The following is a 25,442-nucleotide window of genomic DNA, read 5'->3' as shown; positions in this document are numbered from 1 at the left end:
AAGTTGGAAGTGTGAAGCAAGTGGCCATTTTGCAGCCCATCGCTAGTGTCATTTCATGTGTAGGCATCCTACACAAGGATTTTGTAATGTGAAACTTTTTCAGGAAGTGAATGTGGGAAAAGTTACAGCTGTAAGTTGCTGCTGCAGAATCAATGTGCATCATAAGCAATAAATGTGGATTAAAAGGTAGTGTGAAGGGCAGTGGTGAAATTACTTTGCGACATATACTGCTGAACTACTTAGGATAAGATAATGATATTTTTAAAATCTCAAAATTTGAAGCTTTTGGCTAAAATAATTAGGAAATTATATTTATTTTGTGAATGATATCTGATACTTTTTATACTTCCTTTGGATTTTTATTTGTGCTGCGGGTGAGCTAAAACAAAGACCTTTGAAGAAAGAAGGACAATTTGTAAAGCTGCTGAAAAAGCCTTCAGGTTCCTGAGATTTATAAATAAAGGCATATCATACAAAATCAAGGAAATTATGCTAATCAATGGTTGGGCCTCAGTTGGAGTATTGTGCCTAATTTTGGACACCACACTTTAGGAAGGATGTCAAGATCCTGGAGAGGGTACAAAAGAGATTTACTAGAACGGCACCAGGGATGAGAGACTTTAGTTATATGGAGATTCGGAGATCATTGTTCAAGCAAAGAAATTTAAGGGAATAATTAATTAAAGATGTTTGAAATAATGAAGTGTTTTGATAGAGTAAATAAGAATAAACTGTTTGGGATCAGAACCAGGAGAGAGACATTTAAGATAGCCAGAGGCAAGAGTTATGTAAGTTATGATTTGGAATGTATTGCCCAACAGGGTGGTGGAAGAAGATTCAATAGTAATATTCAAAATGAAATTGAATATAAACTTGAAAAGGAAACATTTGAATGGGTGTGGGTCTGATTGGACAGATCTTTCAATGAACTGGCACAGATATGATGGGCTGTATGGCCTCCTTCTGTGCTGTATGATTCTATGCTATTGTAAGCATAAAATGCATAATTTTATATTTACAAATGCAGGTGTGAGGAGATCACCTTGTATTTCTGATGACTGTTTTCAGTTCTGCATGCTCTGGTGTGCCTGCTTCATGCATGATGGATTTGATTGTTGCTTTTCAACTGAGCTGTGCGTGGAGATATATTCCACTGGTCATCGATGTGATCCTGCCATCATGGAGTCCAGCTATATGACGCGTCCACATTAACGCATTGTTGCTGGAAAGTGAAGGAGCTTCAATTCCTGAACCAGCTGTCCCAGCTACTGGTTCATGACCGCACAAAAAGCGAACCGTTAAAAAAGGTTGAACAAATAATATAAGCTGTTTACAAGTTTAAAGTGGAACACTTGACAGTTGATGAACTTGCCTAATGTATGTCAAATCTCAATTTGTAGGCTCAACAATATTTTATATTAAGCAGAATATTAATAAACTTGAACACTGAGCATTTTGCCTCAGCTGGAACATTATATATTTCTGCTTTTTTGTGCTCACAATCAGCTTGGGTATAGATTTTGTGGGAAAAACCCCATTTGTCTGGCCATGATCAATAGTCATTGTAACAGAATTCAATTTATTTTAATTTCAACAGAGAGGGAATTTGACCCCAACAGACATTGTGGTGTCATGGATCCTGAGACAAAGAAACCATGTACAAGGTCACTCACGTGCAAGGTATTCCTTTTATTCAAAATGATTGGCTGACTTATTTGTTGATACTTGCATTGGAATTTTCAAAACAAAGTATATTTTATAGGTAGTTATTGAAATGTAAAAATGCATGTGTATATTAAAGTTATATCAAATACTTTGAATTTGAGTTTGAAATCTTTATTAACAAAGCAACAGCCATTTCACATCAAAAATGTTTGAAGTGCTTTGAATCATTTCAACAATACATAAGGCACAATATTTACAACTAAGCTAATTCTGTTAAGCTACTTCATAATTATAAGCATCATTTCACCCAAGACATTGTATCTGGTATGCCTTTCATATTTTTTATTCTGGCCTCTGCACAGACTCATTCACTTAATCATCGGAGAGCAGTGCCAGGGCGAAGGAAACAATTTGACATTCTTCTTGCTGAACATAAAGCTCGCTCAAGGGAGAAGGAAACTGTAAAAGACAAGGAACACCTACTAGTGTCAAAGGAAACTCATCAGAGCCAGTCTATGCCTACACAAGAGCAGGTTACAGGATCTTTAACTAACACTGGTTTGGAGCCTAAAGTTACATCGCCAGCAAAATCGAGACTGCTGAATACTGCCCTTTCTAGGTGAGTTGTAACATGATTTTGTTGTTTACAATTGTCAACTCTGTTCTGAGAGCTAACTTAACCACTCAACAAGTTTATCCAGTGATTGCAAGCTGCATCCTGTATCATTTGTATGTGCTTTTGCTTACAATGGCATTCTGAATTTCAAAGGAAACTGGAGTGCACATTCACCCATCGACATGAACCTGTCCCGGAATTTGTGCACTGAACAGATTCAAATGTCACGTAAAAGTCCCAGAAAAACAACCATAATTAAGTGAGATAGTCTAATCAGAGAGAGGGAGAACTGTGCGATTTCATTGCCAGTTGGACAGAAAAAAGAAACAGTGGTAATTCATTGACTTGTGCTGCATGCACCACATCAATAGAAATACATTTTTTTTCCTGATAATGTCTAAAAGATATAATGAACTCAGCTAAAATTCTGCCCTGTACACAGAGTGGTATGAGACATTTGCAGAAGAAAATGTAATTTACAGCTGTATTACTGTATAATGAAATTGCCAGTTTCTTACTGACTCCTTGCTCTGATTCCAGGTAAGCAATCTTGGAGGGTTTAGCCAATTAAACTATTGAAATTAGTAACAAAATGAGTATCTTATTTGGAAGCCAATTTCTACAAATTATTATGTATACCAATCTTTTACAACAATTACTTCAAAAGATTCCAAATAGTGGTTTGGCGCAATGTATCATTTGTACATGAATAAAATGTACATTGACTAGTTGATCCAGCATATTAGGGGAATAATCCTTAAATTAAAAAACTCATGAGAAAACCTGTATGGATTCCTATGTAGCTAAGTGAGGACCAAATCATTCACGCCTTCCTGCCTCTTCTGCTCATGGGAGAGAATTATTGTACAGTATTCTGTCTGTATTAAGTGCGCCCAAGTACATGCTGAGAGTTACTTTCTTTATATTGGCTTTAGATTTTATGTAAATTGCAGGAAGACCTTACCTGTTACTGGTAGAAACTATTGTTGATACTTTGCATTCAGGACTTTCATAAAAGGAAGCTATGACTATCGTGGAATAGTTAGCTCATCCATCTGTGTCTAAAATGCACACCAATATGCTCTTAAATGTTTCATATTGTGGGCTGTCAGTTAACTCAGGATAGGTGAGTTATTCTTTGGGCACAGTTTGGTTAGAGATGTATTCTATCTTTTAACAGGGCAGCCTGTTAAGTGTACTTTTGTGGAGATAGTAGGGTTGCTGCCTCTCTGTCATTCTAGAAATGGTTAGTTTGAGGCCTATGATGACTCAACCAAGGCCCTGAAAAGGACCCCAGCCTGACCAAGAAATATGAAATTTGTCCTTATGCTGTTGATTGCAAAAATGATTATACTTGCTGTGGAAGAGTGAAAAATTTCTACAGGAGTAGAGAACAGGAGCAAAGGCCTGTTGAATAGTTGAATTCTGACTGTAGAAGTTAATAAAAAATATACCTGTTCCATTCTGATGCATTTCTGCTCATCTTGGGGTCATAACGAAATCATTGCTAACATTACCAAAAATCTTCTTTTGCTTTCTCTTGAGAAATTATCCATTGTATACAAGGGAACAAAGCAGATAAAATACTTTTTCACTGTGTAGTAATCCTCCTTCAAATAGAGTTTACTAGTTTCATTTTCAGCAGGGATCTGAATTGAAGAGGCATTTCTGGTGTGTAAACTTTGCTGTGTAATGCACCCTCTGTGTTCATAAAACAAAAACTGTGTACTTCCTTAATTTAATTACTTTTTTTTTGCAAAAGCCAAATCTTGTTAAGAGAATTCTACCTTCATGAACTATTTGATAATTGGGAGTATTCATCTATTCACAGTAATCTAAAATAGATTTATTAAATTGACAAGTACTCTTATTTGGCCCATATCATTGAAAGGAGCTTAGTAAATTGGTGCAGGTGAGGGAAGAAATGAAAGTGAGACAACAGAGCAGAAGAGAAGGTCACGTGATGGGATGATGCAATGCTCTCTTAAATGGACAGGTATCTAGAAATGTATTCATGGGATGTGGACGAGAACTTAATTTGAAAAATGATAACTCCTAGGTAAGCAATCTGTCTGTCATTTAATTTTTATAGTTATAGTTATAGTTATAAAGTTTTAACGAGGATGTGACTTGTGCATCATTTTGTTCACTTCAGTTCCATCTCTGCTCTTTAATGTGTGATGTTTCAAAATCACAGAATCACACAGTGCAGAAGAGGCCCTTCGGCCCATCGAGTCTGCACCAACACGTGAGAAACACCTGACCTACCTACTAATCCCACTTGGCCCGTAGCCTTGAATGTTATGACATGCCAACTGCTCATCCAGGTACTTTTTAAAGGATGTGAGGCAACCTGCCTCCACCACCCTTCCAGGCAGTAAATTCCAGATAGTCACCACCCTCTGGGTAAAAAAGTTTTTCCTCATATCCTCCCTAAACCTCCTGCCCCTCACCTTGAACTTATGTCCTCTCATGACCGACCCTTCAACTAAGGGGAACAGCTGCTCCCTATCCACCCTGTCCATGACCCTCATAACCTTGTACACCTCGATCAGGCCGCCCCTCGGTCTTCTCTGCTCCAATGAAAACAACCCAAGTCTATCCAAACTCTCTTCAAAACTTAAATGTTTCATCCCAGGCAACATCCTGGTGAATCTCCTCTGCACCCCCACCAGTGCAATCACATCCTCCCTATAATGTAGCGATCAGAACTGCACACAGTACTCCAGCTGTGATCTCACCAAGGTTCTATACAACTCCAACATGATCTCCCTACTTTTGTAATCTATGCCTCAATTGATAAGGGCAAGTGTCCCATATGCCTTGTTCACCACCCCACTAACATGCCCCTCCACCTTCAGAGATCTATGGACACACACGGCAAGGTCCCTTTGTTCCTCAGAACTTCTTAGTGTCATGCCATTCATTGAATACTTCCTTGTCAAATTACTCCTTCCAAAGTGTATCACCTCTCACTTTTCAGGGTTAAATTCCATCTGCCACTTATCTGTCCATTTGACCATCTCGTCTATATTTTCCTGTCGCCCAAGACACTCAACCTCACTGTTAACCACCCGGCCAATCTTTGTGTCATCCGCAACATTACTAATCCTACCCCCCACATAATCATCTATGTCATTTATATAAATATCTTGTATCAATATTATTAAAAATCTCAAATGAAGGTCATTTTGCCAAAAATCTTAGACACTTAATTGCGATACATTTGTTTGTACATTTGCGTTCTAGTGGAGTTTATGTTGTGGAACTGTGTATAAAAATTGGGCTTCCCCCACTCCGTTGATTTGCTGGTTAAAGGATGGAGTACTGAAGCCACAGCAATAAGTCAGGTCTCTGGTTCAATGCTCAACTTATACTGAGTTGTCTGATTGCTGTTGCGGTGGTGGTAGATGTTAAATAAATATTAATTGTTTGAAGATGATTTAATAATGTCACATGATCTATTGAGCAGTTGTTTTATGGCAAAAAGTACAGAACATAAAAGTAGAGATTATAATATATAAACTTTCAACTTTAACAAAACCACAATTGGAGTATTATGTGCAGTTTTAGGCTGTGACACTACAGGAAGGATATTGAGGCATTAGTGAGGCTATTGCACAGATTCACTAGAATGCTGCCTCATATGAGGAGGTACAAATATGAAGAAAGATTTAAAAACTTGGGGCTACATTGGTTAGAATAAAGGAGATTCCAGGATGGTTTGATAAAAATGTTGAAAATTATGATGGAATGGGGCAGAGTAGTTAGAAATAAACTTTTAGAGTGATTGAGAAGTCTAGAATGAGGGGATTTACGAGCCTGTGGTCACTGACCTGAGCCAGTGATTAAAGTAGCGGCCATGTGAACATTTAAAAATAGCTCAGATGGGTTGATAGGAATAGTGAAAAAAGAGATATGGAAACAAAGTGTGCATGTGGAATTGAGACTACTGTTCAGGTGGAGAATAAATATCACCAAGATTGGGCCATAAGGTCTGTTTCTGTGTTGCAATTTCTGTGTAATTCTGTGTTCTTTTTATTTTCTGTTATCTGATCCAACATCAAAAAATCAGTACTGAAGATCTGAAATACAGTCTCAAATTAATTGAATGTTTGTCCTTTGCTTTCAACAGGGTTTCATCTACGAGCAGCATAAATAGTATGGGCACTACATCTAGCAGTGCAACAGTATTGGAATTACCATTGCCCATAATTGGAGATTTAGCAAGCCGATTATCCAGTGATGAAGGAGAAATGGAAGGTGCAGAGGAATCAGAAAAACTGGACTGTCATTATTCTGGGCATCACCCAAGGCCACTAGGCGTATGTTGTACATTTTACTTCAGTGTCTCATATTTGTTTTTAACACTTGAGTTTCATGTTTTTCAATCTCAAAATATGTGGTTTAAAATAATTGCTTTGCATTGTTTTGTAGTATTGCACTTTTGGGAGTCGCTTGATGGGCAGAGGTTTCTATGTCTTTGACAGACGATGGGACCGTTTTCGACTGGCACTTAATTCAATGGTAGAAAAACACCTAAATTCACAGATGTGGAAGTGAGTCCAATATTCACCCTAGTTCGTGAGGTTAACATGAGAACAGTTTTGAACGTGAAGGTTTTATTTTAGTCCCTGATAAACACCTAATGAGTGTGTTGACAAATATTGTACTAAAACCTGATCTTGGTTACACAATGAATGCCGGATTATCAGGTGTGTTTTCACCTCAGCCTGGCTGCAAGTGCACATTTCATCTAACTTTCTATATGGATGGCTGAATAATCTACTGGTAACAAGGCTGGTTACTATTCTAATGGAAATTTGGTTCCAAGTCACTGGGTCAGTTGTCTGTTGAACTGGAATGTATCTTATCAGTTCTCAGTTAAATCATTGGTTGTGGTACTTCAGTCTCAGTGGAAGGAAAGTATCCTTATTGTCCATCATGCCCATGTAATGTTACCTTCTTGCTACTGAATTGTGGCATTGCAGCCAGGCAGGCAGGAGTTCATATACTGGACTGCACAATGCATCTGGTTGTTGGCAACTAGAAGCAGCTGAGAAAAGAGCCACAAGGCTCATGTTAATGCCATAAGACTGGGTTATAAAGATAGATTGCAGAGGCTTGTATTATCCTGTCTTAAAAGGAAGTGACTAAGGTAACCTAAGGATGAAAAGACATTGGTTCAAACTATAATTAAAAGCAAATTTTGGACTAATGTCACGAAATTCTTCACACAACAATGCAAATATATGGAATGGAAATCTTGGAAGGGTGGTGGAGGGAAAAAAAGCCCTGGAATCAATTAAGAAATTGGATGCTGTGATGGGGAGACTGTAGGGCTATAAGATCTTTGAATGAATGAACTAAGCTGGCCCAAAGACTTTTCACATCTGTATCTTACCTTGTAAGACAAAGAAGCAAGACGGTTTTTACAGAAGAAGTGAGAATAGATTGGAAGGAGGGTTGAGATGGAGGAATACTAACTATATGAGAATTCAGAAAGTCAGAGAGTACACATAGATATTATTGAAGTATATCTTGACCTAATATAAATAATACTCCTCCTGGATCTTTTAATAAAGAATGATTAATTGCAAATGATTAATTACATTACATTTCAGTAGTTTTCAGTAGTGACTAGAACTGTACAAATCATTCGTTCAAATGTTTGTTTTTCTTTCTGATATTTAATTTCTTTGATCTCAACCCCACACCTGTGCTTCTTCCATCAGAAGAACAACCTAAGTGGATCTGTGGATTCACCTTCAACTCCATTTACAAACACTTTCCTGTTGAGTTGCTGGTAGAATGTGGCTATCAGGGCTGGGCTCTCAAGTTCTGACATGAGACTTTCAGTTTTTCCCTAGGTCGTTTAAGCCAACAGAGAAAAGGTAAAAGTCATCATGTGCTGACAAGCAAAGAGGGTTGTCAACCTTTATCAGATGTAAACCTGTCTCTATTGGTCCTGGACAAGCACTTAAAGACCAATTGAACAGCCTATAGCAAGTAATCTGGATGTTAATCCTCAACTCCTTGTATCTTGCAAGGTGTTTTACTGAAAACCAGACCCATCTTTGAAGAGTGCTGCTCCACTGAGCCCATCAAGGTGTCTTCAATTGGACTCAAGACAGGTAGCCCCCAGAAAATTGTATCAGTGCAAGGTTATGTTGCCCTGGGGGACAGATGTCCTCTGTTTGCTGTATATTGCAAAATTATAAACATGACTTTGATAAAAGCATTCCTGATTTTGCAACAAATTACAAACAGAGAAAACCTTCCCATCCCCCAGAAGTGCTTAACCAAATGACCAATGCCATGCAGTGAAACAAGTGAAATTAAAATTTGTTTTCTCTGTCTTTTATGTCAGAATTGTTGGTTTATCTTTATTAGTGCAGAAATCACAAGTGGAATATTAAACGTAAATCTTCTGGTTTTTTTTTCCTTCACAAACAATTTTAGGAAAATCCCTCCTGCCGCAGACAGCCCTATGCCATCTCCTGCAGCACCTATTACCACAGCTTTCTCAGCACCAGTGCTACAGCCTTTGAGCAGCCCTTCAGCAGTTTATCTTCCTTCAAGCTCACCAATCACTCCGTCTTGCGTAATGACAGCCCCAGTGTTGTCGTCAGCAGGATTTGTGACTACAGTGGACACCAATTCCATCATGTCATACACTGCTGCCTTTCCACAGGCAGCAACTGCATTTAATCTGATGGACTCTGGGTTCAAGGCCCCGTCGTTATTATCACCGGTACCTGTCGTCATACCTTCCCCGTCTCTCAGTAAACCACTGAAAACAAAAACCAGCAGATCCTCCAAAGTTAAGGACCTATCTTCACACGGTGACAAGGGCTCGTGTAATAAGAGGAAGAAACCACCGGCACCACCTCCTGCCTCCTCTCCATTTTCATCGTCGTTACAGACCTCATCTTCAACTTCATCGTTTTCAGGGTCGCACAAAAGGAACTGTGTGCTGAACCCCGGCACCACATTGAACTCATTTCCTGCAACATCTTCCTACAGCGTAATGTCTGTGCACAATACGAACAATGGAACCAACGCACTCAGTGCCAAAATAGACCCCTCAGGACGGACTTCTTTGCCTGGCAGCTCGACAGATTCTATTAAACACATGAGCATGGTGGTGAGCAGTATTGACCCTACTCTCTCTGTTTCTTCCCTGGTGCACCACCCAGGGGACCATGCACTAGCAGCACACAATGCTATGTCTTCGCTGCCCCTACCTTTTGACAAGTCAGAAGGGAAAAAGCGTAAAAACTCTAGTTCCAGCAGTAAATCCAGTAAAATAACCAAAATGCCTGGTATGAACAGTGTTCACAAACGAAGTGCTGCCAACGTTATGTCTTCAGTCTCAGAATCTACAAACAATTCTGTCTCTCGCCAGGTAAGGATTCTGATTTCTGTAACTTTCTTTCTGAAAACTCTTGCTAATCTGGAACTGTTAAGGATTTTGCCTCTTGCACTACTTATCTGACAATTTATCTCATTGCTGTTTGTGTGATCTTATGCACAAATTGACTGCTATATTACTTAAATTGCAACAGTGATGTCACTACAAAAGTACCTAATTGGTTGAAGAATGCCTATGGATGTGGTAAGACCAGTATTAATTACCCATTCCTAATTGCCTTTAAGGTGATGATAAGCTACCTTCTTGAGCGCAACTGAGTGGCTTGCTAGGGCATTTCAGAGGGCAGTTGAGACAATCCACATTTCTGTGAGTTTGGTGTCACGTGTAGGCCAGACTGAGTCTGGTAAGGACAGCAGATTTCCTTCCCTAATAGAAGTTGGTGAACTAAATGGGCTTTTTATGATAGTCTGGTAGTTTCTTGATCACTATTACTGATGCTATCTTTCTATTCCAGATTTATTTAATTAACTGAATTTCACTTCCCAAACTGCCATCGTGGAATTTAAGCTCCTGTATCCCAGGCCTCTAGTTCAGTAACATCACCATTATGCTAATGTACCCAGAATTTGCATATCTTTCAAACTATAAATACCAACAGATCTTGGTATTCTGATTTAGCATTTAGTCACCAATGAGAAAGCAGTACTGAGAAAATAATTTTACAAATCTTCAAGATTATAAAATTTAAATTTAACTATTGTGCTACAAAGAAATGTACATGCAAACTGAACTGAATTGTCTGGACCTTGTGAATCAGATTGTGAGCTAGACTTTGGATACCCTTCATATAATGCAGCCCCTGTCTTCATTTTCACAGTTGATACTGTTGAGATAGTTTGGTGAGTTATAAAGGTTCATAGTCCTTACTAAAATTATTCAAAGATAATGGAGAAGGATTCTGTGGCCCTTTTGAATTTCACGGGGCATTTGGTTTAAAGCCAGTTCTATATTTGACGGTAGCTTCTTCTCAGCTTCTTCTTTTAAGACACTTCCAGTTAGGTAATTGATAGAGAGCCCTGTAAAATAGGTCAACCTCAAATAAGAGAACTTAAAAAAAGACTTGCATTCAACTAGTGCCTTTCACAACCACCAGATGTCTCAAAGCACTCTACAGCCAATGAAGTACTTTTGAAGTGCAGTCACAGTTGTCACTGTTGTAACATAGGAAATGTGGCAGCCAATTTGCACACAGCAAGCTCCCACAATAGCAGTGATAATGACCAGATAATCTGTCTTTTTAATGATGTTAATTGAGTGATATATATTGACCATTTCATCAGGGGGAACTCCTCTTCCTTCTGAATGGCTGCCTCCTGTGGTGGTAGATCCTTCCTTCCTTCTATCCCTTGCCTTCCACAACCCCAGTTGGTGGCATAATGGAATTCAGGAGGTCAGTGTTTATGGAATTGTAGACTTGAACACGATTTGGATCCTTTGGTTGATGCACTTTTACAGCAGTTACTGTAAACTAGATGGGTTATGCAGTTCACTGAAAAACTTGGCCAGACAGTTGTAAAAATGTAAAGTTCAATTTGTAGTCAAGCCAACATTGTGTAACTGCATGACTAGCAGACAGTTCCCTCCTCTTCACCTATGTGATGTCAATGAAGTGTTTCCACTGGCAACAGAAAATATTTATCCCGGTTCTAGTACCAGAGTCTAGTAGAACAAGAGATTGGATTATGAATGGAAAAATGTGAATGAGTAATTAGTTTTATTTGAAACTACTACCCATAATAATTAGGTTCTCTTAAAAATGTATTTTACTTCAGATTTAATTTAAAGATATGAATATTTAAAAATATCTGGTTTCCATCGTATTCATTTCTATAATGCTGTTAGCCATTTCGCTGGTTTTTACAGTAAATCTACTGGGTTCTTAATTCCATTTTGTAGGATCCTTATGTTGCAGTTAGCTTTTCTTTATGATAAAATGCAGTCACAGTTTTTTTGTACGTGTGGTGAGAGTGTCTAGTCTTGGTTTTTATTAGAACTCTTAAGCATAGTAGCTTGAAATTGCTGCCTGTCAGTACTGTTTCCGAATCCAACAGAATGATAAAGTACAGAAGGAGGCCAGTATTAACTTAGTACTCTGCATCTGTCTTTGCCAAGAGAGAAGGTGCTGCCTAAGTCATAGTGAAAGAGGTGGTAGGTAAGATACTGGATGGGCTAAAAACTGATAGAGATATTGGATAAACTGGCTGTACTTAAAACTGATAAGCCACCAGGACCAGATGAGATGCATCTGAGGGATATAAGGGAGAAAATTGCAGGGGCACTGGCCATAAACGTCCAATCTCTTCTTAGACACGGGGGTGGTGCCAGAAAAGTGGAGAATTGCAAGAATGTTCGAAAAAAGGTGAGAAAATAAGCGTAGCAATTACAGACCTGTCAGTTTAACCTTGGCAGTGGGGAAGCTTTTGGAAACAACAATTCTGGATAACACTAACAGTCACTTGGACAAATGTGGATGAAGAAAATCAGTATGGATTTATTAAGGGCAAATTGTATTTAACTAATTGCTCGAGTTTTTTGACGAGGTAACAGAGAGGTTTGCTGAGGGTAATACAGTTGATGTTTTGTTGGACTGGTGGAAGGCAAATAGTGGGGTTCCCCAGGGTCAACATTAGGATCCCTGTTTTTCCTGATATATATTAGTCACCTAAATTTGGGTATATAGGGCACAATTTCAAAAATGGTGGATGACACAGAATCAGAAGTGTGAGGAAAATAGACATGTTGGTGCAATGGGCAAATGTGGCAGATGAAGTCTAATGCAGAGAAGTATGAAGTGATTAAATTTGGTAGGAAGAATGAGGAGAGGCAATGTAAAATAAAAGGGTACAATTTATAGGGGGTGCAGAAGCAGAAGGACCCAGGGACTTAAGTGCATAAGTCATTGAGGATGGCAGAGCAGGTTGAGAAACTGATTAATAAAGCGTACGGATTTCTGGGCTTTATCAATAGGGCCATAGAGTACAAAAACAAGGAAGGTATGATAAATCATATATAAAACACGGTTCAGCCTCAACTAGAGAGGGTACGGAAAAGATTCATAAGACTGGTTCCGGGAATGAGGGATTTGAGTTATGAATAGATTGGAGAAGCTGGGGTGTTTTCCTTGGAGCAGAGAAGATTAAGAAAAGATTTGATAGAGCTATTTAAAGTCATGAGAAGTCTGGACAGAGTAGGTAGGGAAAACCTGTTCCTGTTGGCAGAAGGATCCCGAACCAGAACACACTAATGTAAGCTGATGGACAAAAGAAAGGTGATGGGCAGAAGAAGCAACAGCAAAATGAGAAAAGGCTTTTTTTAATGAAGAAATTGGTTAGAATCTGGAATGCACTGCCTGAGAGTGTGGTGGAGGCAGATTCGATCAAGGTCTTCAAAAGAGAATTGGATACTTATCTGAAAGATAATATTTGCAGGGCTAAGGGGAAAAGACAGCGGAAAGGGACTAGCTGAGTTACTCTTGCAGAGAGCCAGCAAGGACACAATGTGCTGAATGGCTGCCTCCTTTGCTGTAACTATACAATGATTCAGCCTGTTTTACATGTGCTATTGCTTTGTTAGAGATACCCAATTGGTCCCACTCGCCCACTCTTTCCGCATACTCCTCTAATTTGTGTTCCTTTAAGGTTATATCCAATTTTCTCTTGAAAATTATGGCCCAGATCTTCTGAAGAGCAGCAATCATCAAGTTGGCACTCCGCTCAAAAATTCCTCCAACTCAATGCGGCTCCACATTTTTCTGGGACCTTCCAAGCCTGGCTTTTCCAGAAATGTGGAGTGCAGTGTCCCTCGGTGAGCTATCAAAGCAGACTAGAGTCGAAGGCGAGACAGCACACACCCACTTATTGCAGCACCAGCTGCCGAATGGAAGTTTAAATGTCCAGTTTAGTGAATGGATGAATAAGTAGGTGGGTGAGGTAAGTAGGACAATGCGTAGGGTGAGTGAGGTGGCGGTGGGGAGGGGGGTGGGTAGTCAGGTTGGGTTGGGGGTAGTCTGGTCGGGTCGGAGACAGGGATAGTCGGATGGTCGGGCCGGGGGAGGTGGGGGGATGGTGGTCCAGCAGGTCGTCTGGTCTGTTCAGGAGGGGGTGGTTGGGTCTGGTTGGAATGATAGTAGGGTGGTCAGGGAGGTAGTCGGGGTCATGGGGTAGCTGGGTGGTTGGTGTGAGTGAGGTGGATCAGTTGTGTAGTTACCCAAATGTCAGACCACGTTTTAATCTGTCTGACATTTCCTGGGTAACTATCCAGGTAAATACATTAGAACGGCTCAAAGTCTCTAACTCTAACTCAGAGTCTGAGACATTTGCGGAGGGTCCTGGGGAGCAAGGGAATTGCCCATTGGAATTGAAACTTGCGAACAATTTCCAGGAAGGTTTGGGCAAATATTTCATTTGTTTCCCCTACTCTATCAGACAGTGCATTCCAGATCACAACAACTCATTGCCTAATTTTTGTTTAGCTGTATCAGGTTCTTTTGCTAAGCACCTTATATCTGTGTCTTCTGGTTCGCGACCCTTCTGCTACTGGAAACAGTTTCTCTTTATTTACCCTATCAAAACCATTCATTATTTTGAAGACCCCCATCAATTCTTTTCTTAACCTCCTTTGCTTCTCCAGTCTCTGCACATAACTGAAGTGGGTCATCAGATGTAGGTTCTTTTGTACAAAGCAGCTTAAAACTAAAACAAAAACAGAATTACCTGGAAAAATTCAGCAGGTCTGGCAGCATTGGCGGAGAAGAAAAAAGTTGACGTTTCGAGTCCTCATGACCCTTCAACAGAACTGATTTTTCTTTACAAGGAGAGGGGTGAAATATAAGCTGGTTTAAGGTGGGGGGTGGTTGTAGGGACAAGCAAGCAGTGATAGGAGCAGATAATCAAAAGATGTCATAGACAAAAGAACAAAGAGGTGTTGAAGGTGGTGATATTATCTAAACGAATGTGCTAATTAAGAATGGATGGCAGGACACACAAGGTACAGCTCTAGTGGGGGTGGGGTGAAATAAGACTAACAGGGCTTAAAAGGTATAGATTTAAAAATAATGGAAATAGGTGGGAATAGAAAAATCTATATAAATTATTGGAAAAAACAAAAGGGAGTAGTAAGAAACGGAAAGGGGGTGGGGATGAAGGAGGGAGTTCAAGATCTAAAGTTGTTGAATTCAATATTCAGTCCGGAAGGCTGTAAAGTGCCTAGTCGGAAGATGAGGTGCTGTTCCTCCAGTTTGCGTTGAGCTTCACTGGAACAATGCAGCAAGCCAAGGACGGACATGTGGGCAAGAGAGCAGGGTGGAGTGTTAAAATGGCGAGCGACAGGGAGGTTTGAGTCATTCTTGCGGACAGACCGCAGGTGTTCTGCAAAGCAGTCGCCCAGTTTGTGTTTGGTCTCTCCAATATAGAAGAGACCACATTGGGAGCAACGAATGCATTAGACTAATTTGGGGGAAATGCAAGTGAAATGCTGCTTCACTTGAAAGGAGTGTTTGGGCCCTTGGACGGTGAGGAGAGGGGAAGTGAAGGGGCAGGTGTTGCATCTTTTGCGTATGCAGGTGGTGGTTGAGGAGTAGGGGGTGATGGAGGAGTGGACCAGGGTGTCCCAGAGGGAACGATCCCTATGGAATGCCGCCAGGGGGGTGAAGGGAAGATGTGTTTGGTGGTGGCATCATGCTGGAGTTGGCAGAAATGGCGGAGGATGATCCTTTGAATGCGGAGGCTGGTGGGGTGATAAGTGAGGACAAGGGGGACCCTATCACGTTTCTGGGAGGGAGGAGAAGGCGTGAGGGCGGATGCACGGGAGATGGGCCAGACACGGTTGAGGGCCCTGTCAACGACCGTGGGTGGAAAACCTCGGTTAAGGAAGAAGGAGGACATGTCAGAGGAACTGTTTTTGAAGGTAGCATCATCAGAACAGATGCAACGGAGGCGAAGGAACTGAGAGAATGGGATGGAGTCCTTACAGGAAGCGGGGTGTGAGGAGCTGTAGTCGAGGTAGCTGTGGGAATCGGTAGGCTTGTAATGGATATTGGTGGACAGTCTATCACCAGAAATTGAGACAGAGAGGTCAAGGAAAGGAAGGGAAGTGTCAGAGATGGACCATATGAAAATGATGGAGGGGTGGAGATTGGAAGCAAAATTAATAAATTTTTCCAGGTCCTGACAAGAGCATGAAACAGCACCGAAGTAATCATCGATATACCGGAGAAAGAGTTGTGGGAGGGGGTCGGAGTGGGACTGGAACAAGGTATGTTCCACATACCCCATAAAGAGGCAGGCATAGCTGGGGCCCATGCGGGTACCCATAGCCACACCTTTTATTTGGAGGAAGTGAGTGGAGTTAAAGGAGAAATTTTTCAGTGTGAGGACAAGTTCAGCCAGACGGAGGAGAGTAGTGTTGGATGGGGATTGTTCGGGCCTCTGATAAAAAAGGTGTGGCTATGGGTACCCACATGGGCCCCAGCTCTGCCTGTCGCTTTATGGGGTATGTGGAACATTCCTTGTTCCAGTCCTACACCGGCCCCCTTCCACAACTCTTTCTCCGGTACATCGTTGATTACTTCGGTGCTGCTTCATGCTCTCGTCGGGACTTGGAAAAATTTGTTAGTTTTGCTTCCAATCCCCACTCCTCCATCATTTTCACGTGGTCCATCTCTGACACTTCCCTTCCCTTCCTTGACCTCTCTGTCTCAATCTCTGGTGATAGACTGTCCACCAATATCCATTACAAGCCTACCGACTCCCACAGCTACCTCGACTACAGCTCCTCACACCCCACTTCAAAAACAGTTTCTCTGACATGTCCTCCTTCTTCCTTAACCGAGGTTTTCCACCCACGGTCGTTGACAGGGCCCTCAACCGTGTCCGGCCCATCTCCCACGCATCCGCCCTCGCGCCTTCTCCTCCCTCCCAGAAACATGATGGGGTCCCCCTTGTCCTCACTTATCACCCTACCAGCCTCCGCATTCAAAGGATCATCCTCCGCCATTTCCGCCAACTCCAGCATGATGCCACCACCAAACACATCTTCCCTTCACACCCCTGGTGGCATTCCATAGGGATCGTTCCCTCCGGGACACCCTGGTCCACTCCTCCATCACCCCCTACTCCTCAACCCCCACCTATGGCACATCCACTTGCATACGCAAAAGATGCAACACCTGCCCCTTCACTTCCTCTCTCCTCACCGTCCAAGGGCCCAAACACTCCTTTCAAGTGAAGCAGCATTTCACTTGCATTTCCCCCAACTTAGTCTACTGCATTCGTTGCTCCCAATGCCGTCTCCTCTACATTGGAGAGACCAAACACAAACTGGGCGACTACTTTGCAGAACACCTGCGGTCTGTCCGCAAGAATGACCCAAACCTCCCTGTCGCTCGCCATTTTAACACTCCATCCTGCTCTCTTGCCCGCATGTCTGTCCTTGGCTTGCTACATTGTTCCAGTGAAGCTCAACGCAAACTGGAGGAACAGCACCTCATCTTCCGACTAGGCACTTTACAGCCTTCCGGACTGAATATTGAATTCAACAACTTTAGATCTTGAACTCCCTCCTTCATCCCCACCCCCTTTACGTTTCTACCCCCTCCCTCTTGTTTTTTCCAATAATTTATATAGATTTTTCTTTTCCCACCTATTTCCATTATTTTTAAATCTATACCTCTTAAACCCTGTTAGTCTTATTCCACCCCACCCCCACTAGAGCTGTACCTTGTGTGTCCTGCCATCCATTCTTAATTAGCACATTCATTTAGATAATATCACCACCTTCAACACCTCTTTGTTCTTTTGTCTGTGACATCTTTTGATTATCTGCTCCTATCACTGCTTGCTTGTCCCTACAACTACCCCCCCACTTCTCTCCCCCCCCGACCTTAAGCCAGTTTATATTTCATCCCTCTCCTATTTTTACTCAGTTCTGTTGAAGGGTCATGAGGACTCGAAACGTCAATTTTGTGCTTCTCCGCCGATGCTGCTGGACCTGCTGAGTTTTTCCAGGTAATTCTGTTTTTGTTTTGGATTTCCAGCATCCGCAGTTTTTTGTTTTTATCTCTGAGCTTAAAACTAACAAGGCCTTGGGCAAATTAAGATCAACATTGATATTATAAATAATGTCACATAACTGGAATCCCATTGATACTTCAAGCTTTTTGTTTGTTGTGCTGAGCCATTGATCTTCTGTTTCTTGAGCAGCAATTTCACCAGTTTTTTTTAATCTGTGTCTCTATTTAGTAATTGTGCAACATAAGGAACCAGCGTAAAATGAACAATGCAAAATATGACAGTAATAGAAATCCTCAACTGGTCAGGCAGTATATGTTAACTTTAAAAAAAATTGGAAACACTTCACTATCTTAAACTTGAAAACAACCTTTTAAATGATAAAGCAATTAAAGGAAGGTTTTTCCTCAGTAACAAATCTGTTTACTTGAATTACCTTTTGAAACCAGTTTGAGTCTTGTCTCCTGTCTACCATTTGCTAATTATAGTAATGGGGAGTATATTTCCATTTATTTGAATTCCTGCTTACTCAGGTCTTTTTGCATAAAGGCAGTTCTGTCACATTTACTAATACAAATTTACTAATATTGTTAATCCTCTTTAACGATAAGTGGCTGTATTTTAACAGTGGCCTTGGCAAAATGGTAATTCTATCCTTTTGTCTTTTTGTTCATGACATCTTTGTCAATCTCTCCTTTGTCCCCACCTATCGTTGGCCTTCTATCCAGCTTCACCTGCTCCACCATCCCCCACTTCAACAATATAAACTTCATCAGATTTCTACTACTCCAGATCTGAAGAAGGGTCATAAGGACTCGAAACGTTAACACTGTTTCTCTCTCTACAGATGCTGCCAAACCTGCTGAGATTTTCCAGCATTTTCTGTTTTTGTTTTAGATTTCCAGCATCCGCAGTATTTTGCTTTTATATTATGGTAATTCTAAGCTTTGGCTCGCTAATGTCTATTGTGATTTCCCACTCTGCCCAGTTCTAAATCTTGAGCCATACTGACTACAGAGATGATGAGTTAAAGGCTTGGATTTCTCTTCAAGGAGGGAAAGGAAAATTAGGCAGGTTAGTCCAGCACTTGTGTGGTCAGCCGAAGGTGGCCATCAATAGAGCTTTGCAAGCAGGCTAACGAGCAGAGGCACAAGTCCATTTGAACTGAAAAATACCAAGATACCTTATTTGGCTAAAATTATAAAACATGCACTTTTTCTTCCTTCTGGTATTTGCCTGTTAGTTTTTGATAAATGTTTGTAATGGCCTGTCTGTTATTATGATTTTAAAGCAATGTTTTTATTCAGACCTTAAAATAGGAGAGTATCAGTTTAGCAATAGGAATTAGTCCTTGAATTATCTATCCTGCACCTGACTTCCACTTTTTACACACCGTATATAGTACTCCACCATGAACTACTTTCAGTTCCTGTCTTTAGTGCCAGAACTCATCTCAGTTGAATACCTCAAGCACCATATCCGGAAGCATCTTGTGGAATATGGACTGAGGTTCAAATGTCCTACAAAAGAGCTCAAGAAATAGGAGCTCGAGTAGGCCAATATGACCTTTGAGCCAGCTCCCCCGTTCAATAAGATCATAACTAATCTGATTGTGGCCTCAGCTCTACTTTCCTGCCTGTCCTCCATAGTCCTTGGACTCCCTTGTAAATCAAAAATGTGTCTAACTCAGCCTTGAACTTGTTCAATGACCCATCCTCCATTGCTCTTTATGAAAGTGAATTCCAAAGATTAACAACCGTCTGAGAAAAGAAACTCTTCCTCATCTCCATCTTAAATGGAAGCCCCCTCCTTCTGAAGATGTGCTGCCTATTCTAAATGAAGGTAACATCCTCTCAGCACCAGCTCCATCAAGCCCTCACAGAATTTTATGCTTCAATGAGATCACCACTACTTCTTCTAAACTCCAATATGTATTGGCCCAACCTGCTCAGCCTTGCAGCTGCCCGATGACAACCACCAGTTAGCACCTTTGGGGAAAGTAGGTTGTGAATGCTTATATCTTTTCTCAATCTCTTTCTTGGGACAAAAAGCCGGATTACAAGTCTAGGTAAAATAGTAATATTGTGCATTAGATAATCTGGATTTTTTTCTACCAGGTTCACTCCAAAGTAAAACAAACCTTTGTAAATCAGAAGGTCATGCATTCCAGACTACTCCAGAAACCTGAGCACAAATCCAGGCTAATATCTCAAAGCACTGCTGAAGGAGTGCTACACCGTTGGAGCTAGTCTCTCAGGTGGATGTAAAAGATCTCATTAGAGTACTTTAAAGAAGAACAGGACAGTTCTTCCCAATCCCAATGTCCTGATGAATATTTAATCCTTAACCAACATCACTGAACATATAATCTGGTCCTAATCACATTGCTGTCTGTGGGGCCTTGCTGCATGCACATTTCCTTCATTACCACAGTGACTATAGTTTGAAAATACTTAATTGCCTGTAAACCACTTTGGGACATCCCGAGGTTATGAAATGAACTATAGAAATGGCAGGTTTTTTTCCTAAAGGAAATTCTTATCTAGTCAGGGCAAGTGCAGTTCTTGGGCCTCCTATTCCTCCTGATAAACAGACTATTTCTTTCGGAGACAATAATTGGTTGATTGGTTATCCTTTAAGGAAGGAAAGTTTTGACATCAAATAATAGTCTGGCTTTTGAGAGGGACAAGTTAAGAACTTAGTGTCTAAATGGAACAAGTGATTGATATTAATAGGGCCAAAATATCAATCACTTGCTCTGTTAGACACTGTGCTCTGAGCTCGCCATTTTTCACTCAAAATAGCAAGTGAAAACGGTTTGTCATTTAATGTGGGAATAAGGAGAGTCCCAGCCTTAGTCTTTGTGTGAAGCCTCTTTGCTAAGTTCTGACATCTAGCCTTTTCAGGTAGTTGTGGCATTTCTATAAGCTTTTATTTTATTTTAAGAAAAAGTATGCAGATTTAGGAGATGAACCTGGAAAACGTGTTCTCCTCCTAAACCTTCTTACCCCAGCATGAGATTTGCATCTGTTCTGTCACAAATAAGTGTCTCCAAGCTTAAAACTAGTAGCTTCAGAAGGTTATGATGTGAAAAACTTTGGATTTACCATTGCTCATATTCACTTGTTAATTACAATTTTTACGCACTATTCTGTTCCATTGCAATTGAAATTTCCAGCACTTTGTACTCAGGATTTATTTAAGAACTAGTGTTTGTGAACTATAATTTTATTATTTGGTACTATAAATGCTAAATACCTGTGTAATTTTCAATCAAAATATTTAGTGACATAGTGACCCACAGATTCACTAAGATTGTCTAATAATTTACAGTGTTAACTTCACTATTTTAATTTATTTCGGCAAAATTTACCATTAATTTAATCCCACATCAAAGGTGAGAGCTCATTGGTGAGTTAGCGGGTAAGTGTTTTTCTCCAGTTTTTTTCTCCAGTTTAAAATAAATTAAGCTAAGGAAAGGTAAGAGTTCTAGTTTTTATTTAAAGTACATAAATAATTTAACTTTCTTTTGCTGTACATAACTTAAAGTAAGGGGTTTTTTTTCAACTAGAGGCATGGCAGGGCAGCTCAGTCCCACGTTATGTACCGCCTGCAACATGTGGGAAGCCCTAGATGCTGCTTGCGCTCTGACCGACCACATGTGCAAGAAGTCCACCAGCTGCGGCTGTTTGAGCTCTGAGTTTCGGAGCTTGAGCGACAGCTAGAGGCACTGAGGTGCATCAGCGAGGCTGAGAGTTTCGTGGATAGCATGTTTTTAGACGTTGTCAACCCACAGCTTACGGAAGTGCAGTCAGGAAAAAGGTGTCAGGCAGGTAATCAGGAAATCCCTAGGGTGCATCTCACTCGAGAACCGTTTTTGTGTTGGAAAACAGTGAGAGTGACAGTTCCTCTGGGGAGTGCAGCCACGCTCATGGCATTGTGAGTGGCTCAGCTGCACAGTGGGGGAGGTTAAAGAGGGGAAGAGCAATAGTGGTAGGAGACGCGATAGTAAGGGGAACTCACAGGTGTTTCTGCGGCCGTAGATCTGACTCCAGGATGGTATGTTGCCTCCCTGGTGCCAGGGTCAAGGATGTCACTGTACAGTTGCAGGGCATTCTAAAGGGGAGGACAAACAGACAGAGATCGTGGTACATATTGGTACCAACGACGTAGGTAGAAAGGGGAATGAGGTCCTGCAAGCAGAATTTAGGGAGCTAGGAAGCAGATTAAAAAACAGGACCTCAAAGATAGTATTCTCTGGATTATTTCTGGTGTCAAGCGCTAGTGAGTATAGAAATAGGAAGTTAGTGCAGATGAATGTGTGGCTGGAGAAATGGTGCAGGAGGGAGGACTTTAGATTTCTGGGATATTGGGACTGTTTCTGGGAGTGGTGGGACCTGTACAAGGCGGACGGGTTGCAGCTGAACCGGAATGAGACCAACATCCTTGCAGGGAGGTTTGCTAGCGCTGTTAGGGAGGGTTTCAACTAACTTGGCAGGGGGATGGGATCCTGAGAGGAAGTTCAGTAGAGGGAGATGCACAGCCAAAATTAGAAGAGAGAGCAAGTGAGTCTGGAAGGCATAGAAATTATAGGCCAGTTAAGGCACAAGGGAGTTTGGCAAGGTTGAATGGTATTTATTTTAATGTGGGGAGTCTGACGAATAAGGCAGGTGAGTTGAGGGCACTAATTAACGCATGGAAGTATGATGACATTGCTGTCACAGAGACATGATTGACAGAGGAGCAGGATTGGCAGCTCAATATTCCAGGATATTGGGTCTTCAGGCTAGACAGGGAAGGAGGTAAAAGAGGAGGGGGTATCGCAATATTGATCAAGGAATCAATTACAGCAGTAAAGAAGGATGACATCTTAGAGAGCTCCTCAAATGAAGCCATGTGGGTCGAACTTAAGAACAAAAAAGGAGCAATCACATTTCTGGGAGTGTACCATAGGCCCCCAAACAGACAGAGGAATAGAAAAGCAGCTATGTAGGCAAATTTCAGAGAAGTGTAAAAATAATAGGGTAGTAATAGTGGGGGATTTCAACTTCCCCAACATTAACTGGGTTAGTCAGAGTGTGATAGGTTTAGAGGGAGCGGAATTCTTAAAATGCATCCAGGAGGGCTTTTTAAGCCAGTACTTAGAAGGCCCCACAGGAGAAGGGGCGGTCCTGGACTTAATTTTAGGGAATGAAGCCGGGCAAGTGGTAGAGGTATCGGTGGGGGAGCGTTTTGCAGATAGTGATCATAAATCCATTAGATTCAAGGTTGTTATGAAAAAGGACAAGGATGGGCCAGAAATCAGAGTTCTAAATTGGGGGAAGGCGATTTGATAAGATCAGATATGATTTGGCCAGAGTGGACTGGGAGCAGCTACTTTTCGGTAAATCTGGATCAAAAAAGTGGGACGCATTCAAGAAGGAAATAGGGAGCGTACAGGGCCAACATATTCTAGTAAAGACAAAGGGTGCGACCAACAAATGCAAGGAACCCTGGATGTGAAGGGATATACAGGATTGGATAAAGAGGAAAAAGGATGCTTATGGCAGATACTGAGGGCTCAAAACAACATGTGTAGGGGGGAACTTAAAAAGGAAATTAGGAGAGCAAAAAGGGGGCATGAAGAAACATTGGCAGGTAAAATAAAGGAAAATCAAAAGTTATTTTACAAGTACATTAAGAGTAAGAGGATAACTAGGGAAAGAGGGCCCATTAAGGACCATAGTGGTAATTTGTGTGTGGAATCGGAAGACGTGTATAGGGTTCTAAATGAATACTTTGTGTCTGTGTTCGCAGGTGAGAGGGATGACGTGGGTATTGAAATCAGGCAGAAGGACTGTGATATAATTAAAGAAATTAGCATAGAAAGGAAGGAGGTTCTAAGTGGCCTGGCAGGCTTAAAAGTAGATAAATCTCCAGGCCCAGATGAAATGTATCCCAGGTTGTTGAGCGAGACAAAGGAGGAGATAGCAGGGGCACTGGCAATAATTTTCAATACCTCTCTGGCCACAGGAAAGATGCCAGAGTACTGGAGGACAGCCACTGTAGTACCATTATTCAAGAAGGGAGGAAGAGATAAACCAGGGAACTACAGGCCAGTCAGTCTAACCTCAGTGGTGGGGAAACTATTGGAAGCAATTCTGAGGCACAGAATTAATCTACACTTGGAGAGGCAGGGATTACTCAAGGACAGTCAGCATGGTTTTGTTAAGGGGAGGTCATGTCTGACCAATTTGATTGAATTTTTCAAAGAGGTGACCAGGTGTGTAAATGAGGACAATTTGACGTAGTCTACTTGGACCTCAGCAAGGCTTTTGATAAGGTCCAGCATGGGAGACTGATAACCAAGGTAAGAGCCCATGGGATCCAAGGCAGTTTGGCACATTGGATCCAGAATTGGCTGAGTGGCAGGAAGCAGAGGTTAATGGTCCAGGGCTGTTTTTGTGACTGGATGCCTGTGTCCAGTGGAGTTCCACAGGAATCAGTATTGGGTCCCTTGCTGTTTGTAGTATATATAAACGATTTAGACTTGAATGTAGGAGGTTTGACCAGTAAGTTCGCGGATGACACGAAAATTGTTGTGATAGTAAATAGTGAGGAGGATAGCCTTAGTTTACAGGAGAATATAGACGGGCTGATCAGTGGCAAATAGAATTTAATCTGGATAAGTGTGAGGCGATGCACTTGGGCAGGACAAACAAGGCATGGGAATACACAATGAATGGTAGGACCCTGGGAAGTATCAAGGAACAGAGGGACCTTGGTATGCATGTCCACCAGTCCCTTAAGGACATGTAAGTAAGATGGTCAAGAAGGCACATGGAATACTTGCTTTATAAACCGAGACATAGAATATCAGAGCAGGGAGGTTATGCTAGAACTGTATTAAATGCTGATTAGGCCACAGCTTGCATGCAGTTCTGGAATCCGCATTACAGGAAGGATGTGATTGCACTAGAGAGTGTGCAGAGGAGATTAACAAGGATGTTGGGCTGGAGAGTTTTAGTTATGAGGAGAGATTGGATAGAATGGGATAAAAGCAAAAAACTGGTGAAGGGTCATTTGGATTCGAAACGTTAACTGTGCTCCTCTCCGTGGATGCTACCAGACCTGCTGAGGTTTTCCAGGTATTTTTGTTTTGGATAGACTGGGGTTATTTTCCCTGGAGCAGAGGAGATTGAGGGGGGACATGATTGAGGTGTATAAAATCGAGGGGCATCGATAGGGTAGACAGGAAGAATTTTTCTTCTTGGTGAAGGGATCAGTAACCAGAGGGCATAGATTTAAGGTAAGGGGCTGGAGGTTTAGAGGGGATATGAGGAAGAATTTTTTCACCCAGAGGGTGGTGGGAATATGGAACTCACTGCCTGAAAGGGTGGTAGAGGCAGAAACCTTCATAACATTTTAGTAGTATTTGGATGTGCACTTGTAATGCCATGGCATACAAGGCTATGGGCGTAGTGCCGAAAAATGGGATTAGAATAGTTAGGTACTTGGTTGACCGATGCAGACTCGATGGGCCAAAGGGCCATTTTCTGTGCTGTAGACCTCTATGACATTACAAGTATTAGACAGGATTTAATACTGTTCACAAAAGAGGTTTACAGAACTGGTTCCAGTGATGAGAAATTTCAGTTTTAAAGATAAATTGGAGAAGTTGGAACTGTCCTCCTTGGAGAGGAGAAGGCTAAGAGGAGATTTGATAGAGGTATTCAAAAGC

At 41.4% G+C, this 25,442-nt stretch overlaps 1 protein-coding gene across 22 annotated transcripts in view; it reads left to right on the top strand.

Moving 5' to 3' along the window:
- LOC121292998 (ataxin-7-like protein 1) overlaps window positions 1-25,442 on the top strand; it is a 310,112-nt gene that overhangs the window by 263,956 nt on the left and 20,714 nt on the right. For all 22 annotated transcript variants that reach the window (XR_005946412.1, XM_041215542.1, XM_041215540.1 and 19 more), the window contains 5 exons: window positions 1,598-1,680; window positions 2,028-2,284; window positions 6,417-6,606; window positions 6,719-6,840; window positions 8,744-9,689. Coding sequence is in view for 21 of the 22 variants with exons in the window: in XM_041215542.1 (XP_041071476.1) it covers window positions 1,598-1,680; window positions 2,028-2,284; window positions 6,417-6,606; window positions 6,719-6,840; window positions 8,744-9,689 (1,598 nt within the window). In the remaining variant the exon portion in view is untranslated. The remainder of the gene's footprint in view (window positions 1-1,597; window positions 1,681-2,027; window positions 2,285-6,416; window positions 6,607-6,718; window positions 6,841-8,743; window positions 9,690-25,442) is intronic.

This window comes from Carcharodon carcharias, chromosome 21, assembly GCF_017639515.1.
Source record: "Carcharodon carcharias isolate sCarCar2 chromosome 21, sCarCar2.pri, whole genome shotgun sequence".
Lineage (NCBI taxonomy): Eukaryota > Metazoa > Chordata > Chondrichthyes > Lamniformes > Lamnidae > Carcharodon > Carcharodon carcharias.
The sequence above is the reverse complement of the archived record's forward strand: the minus strand, read 5'-3'. Positions and strand labels throughout refer to the sequence as shown.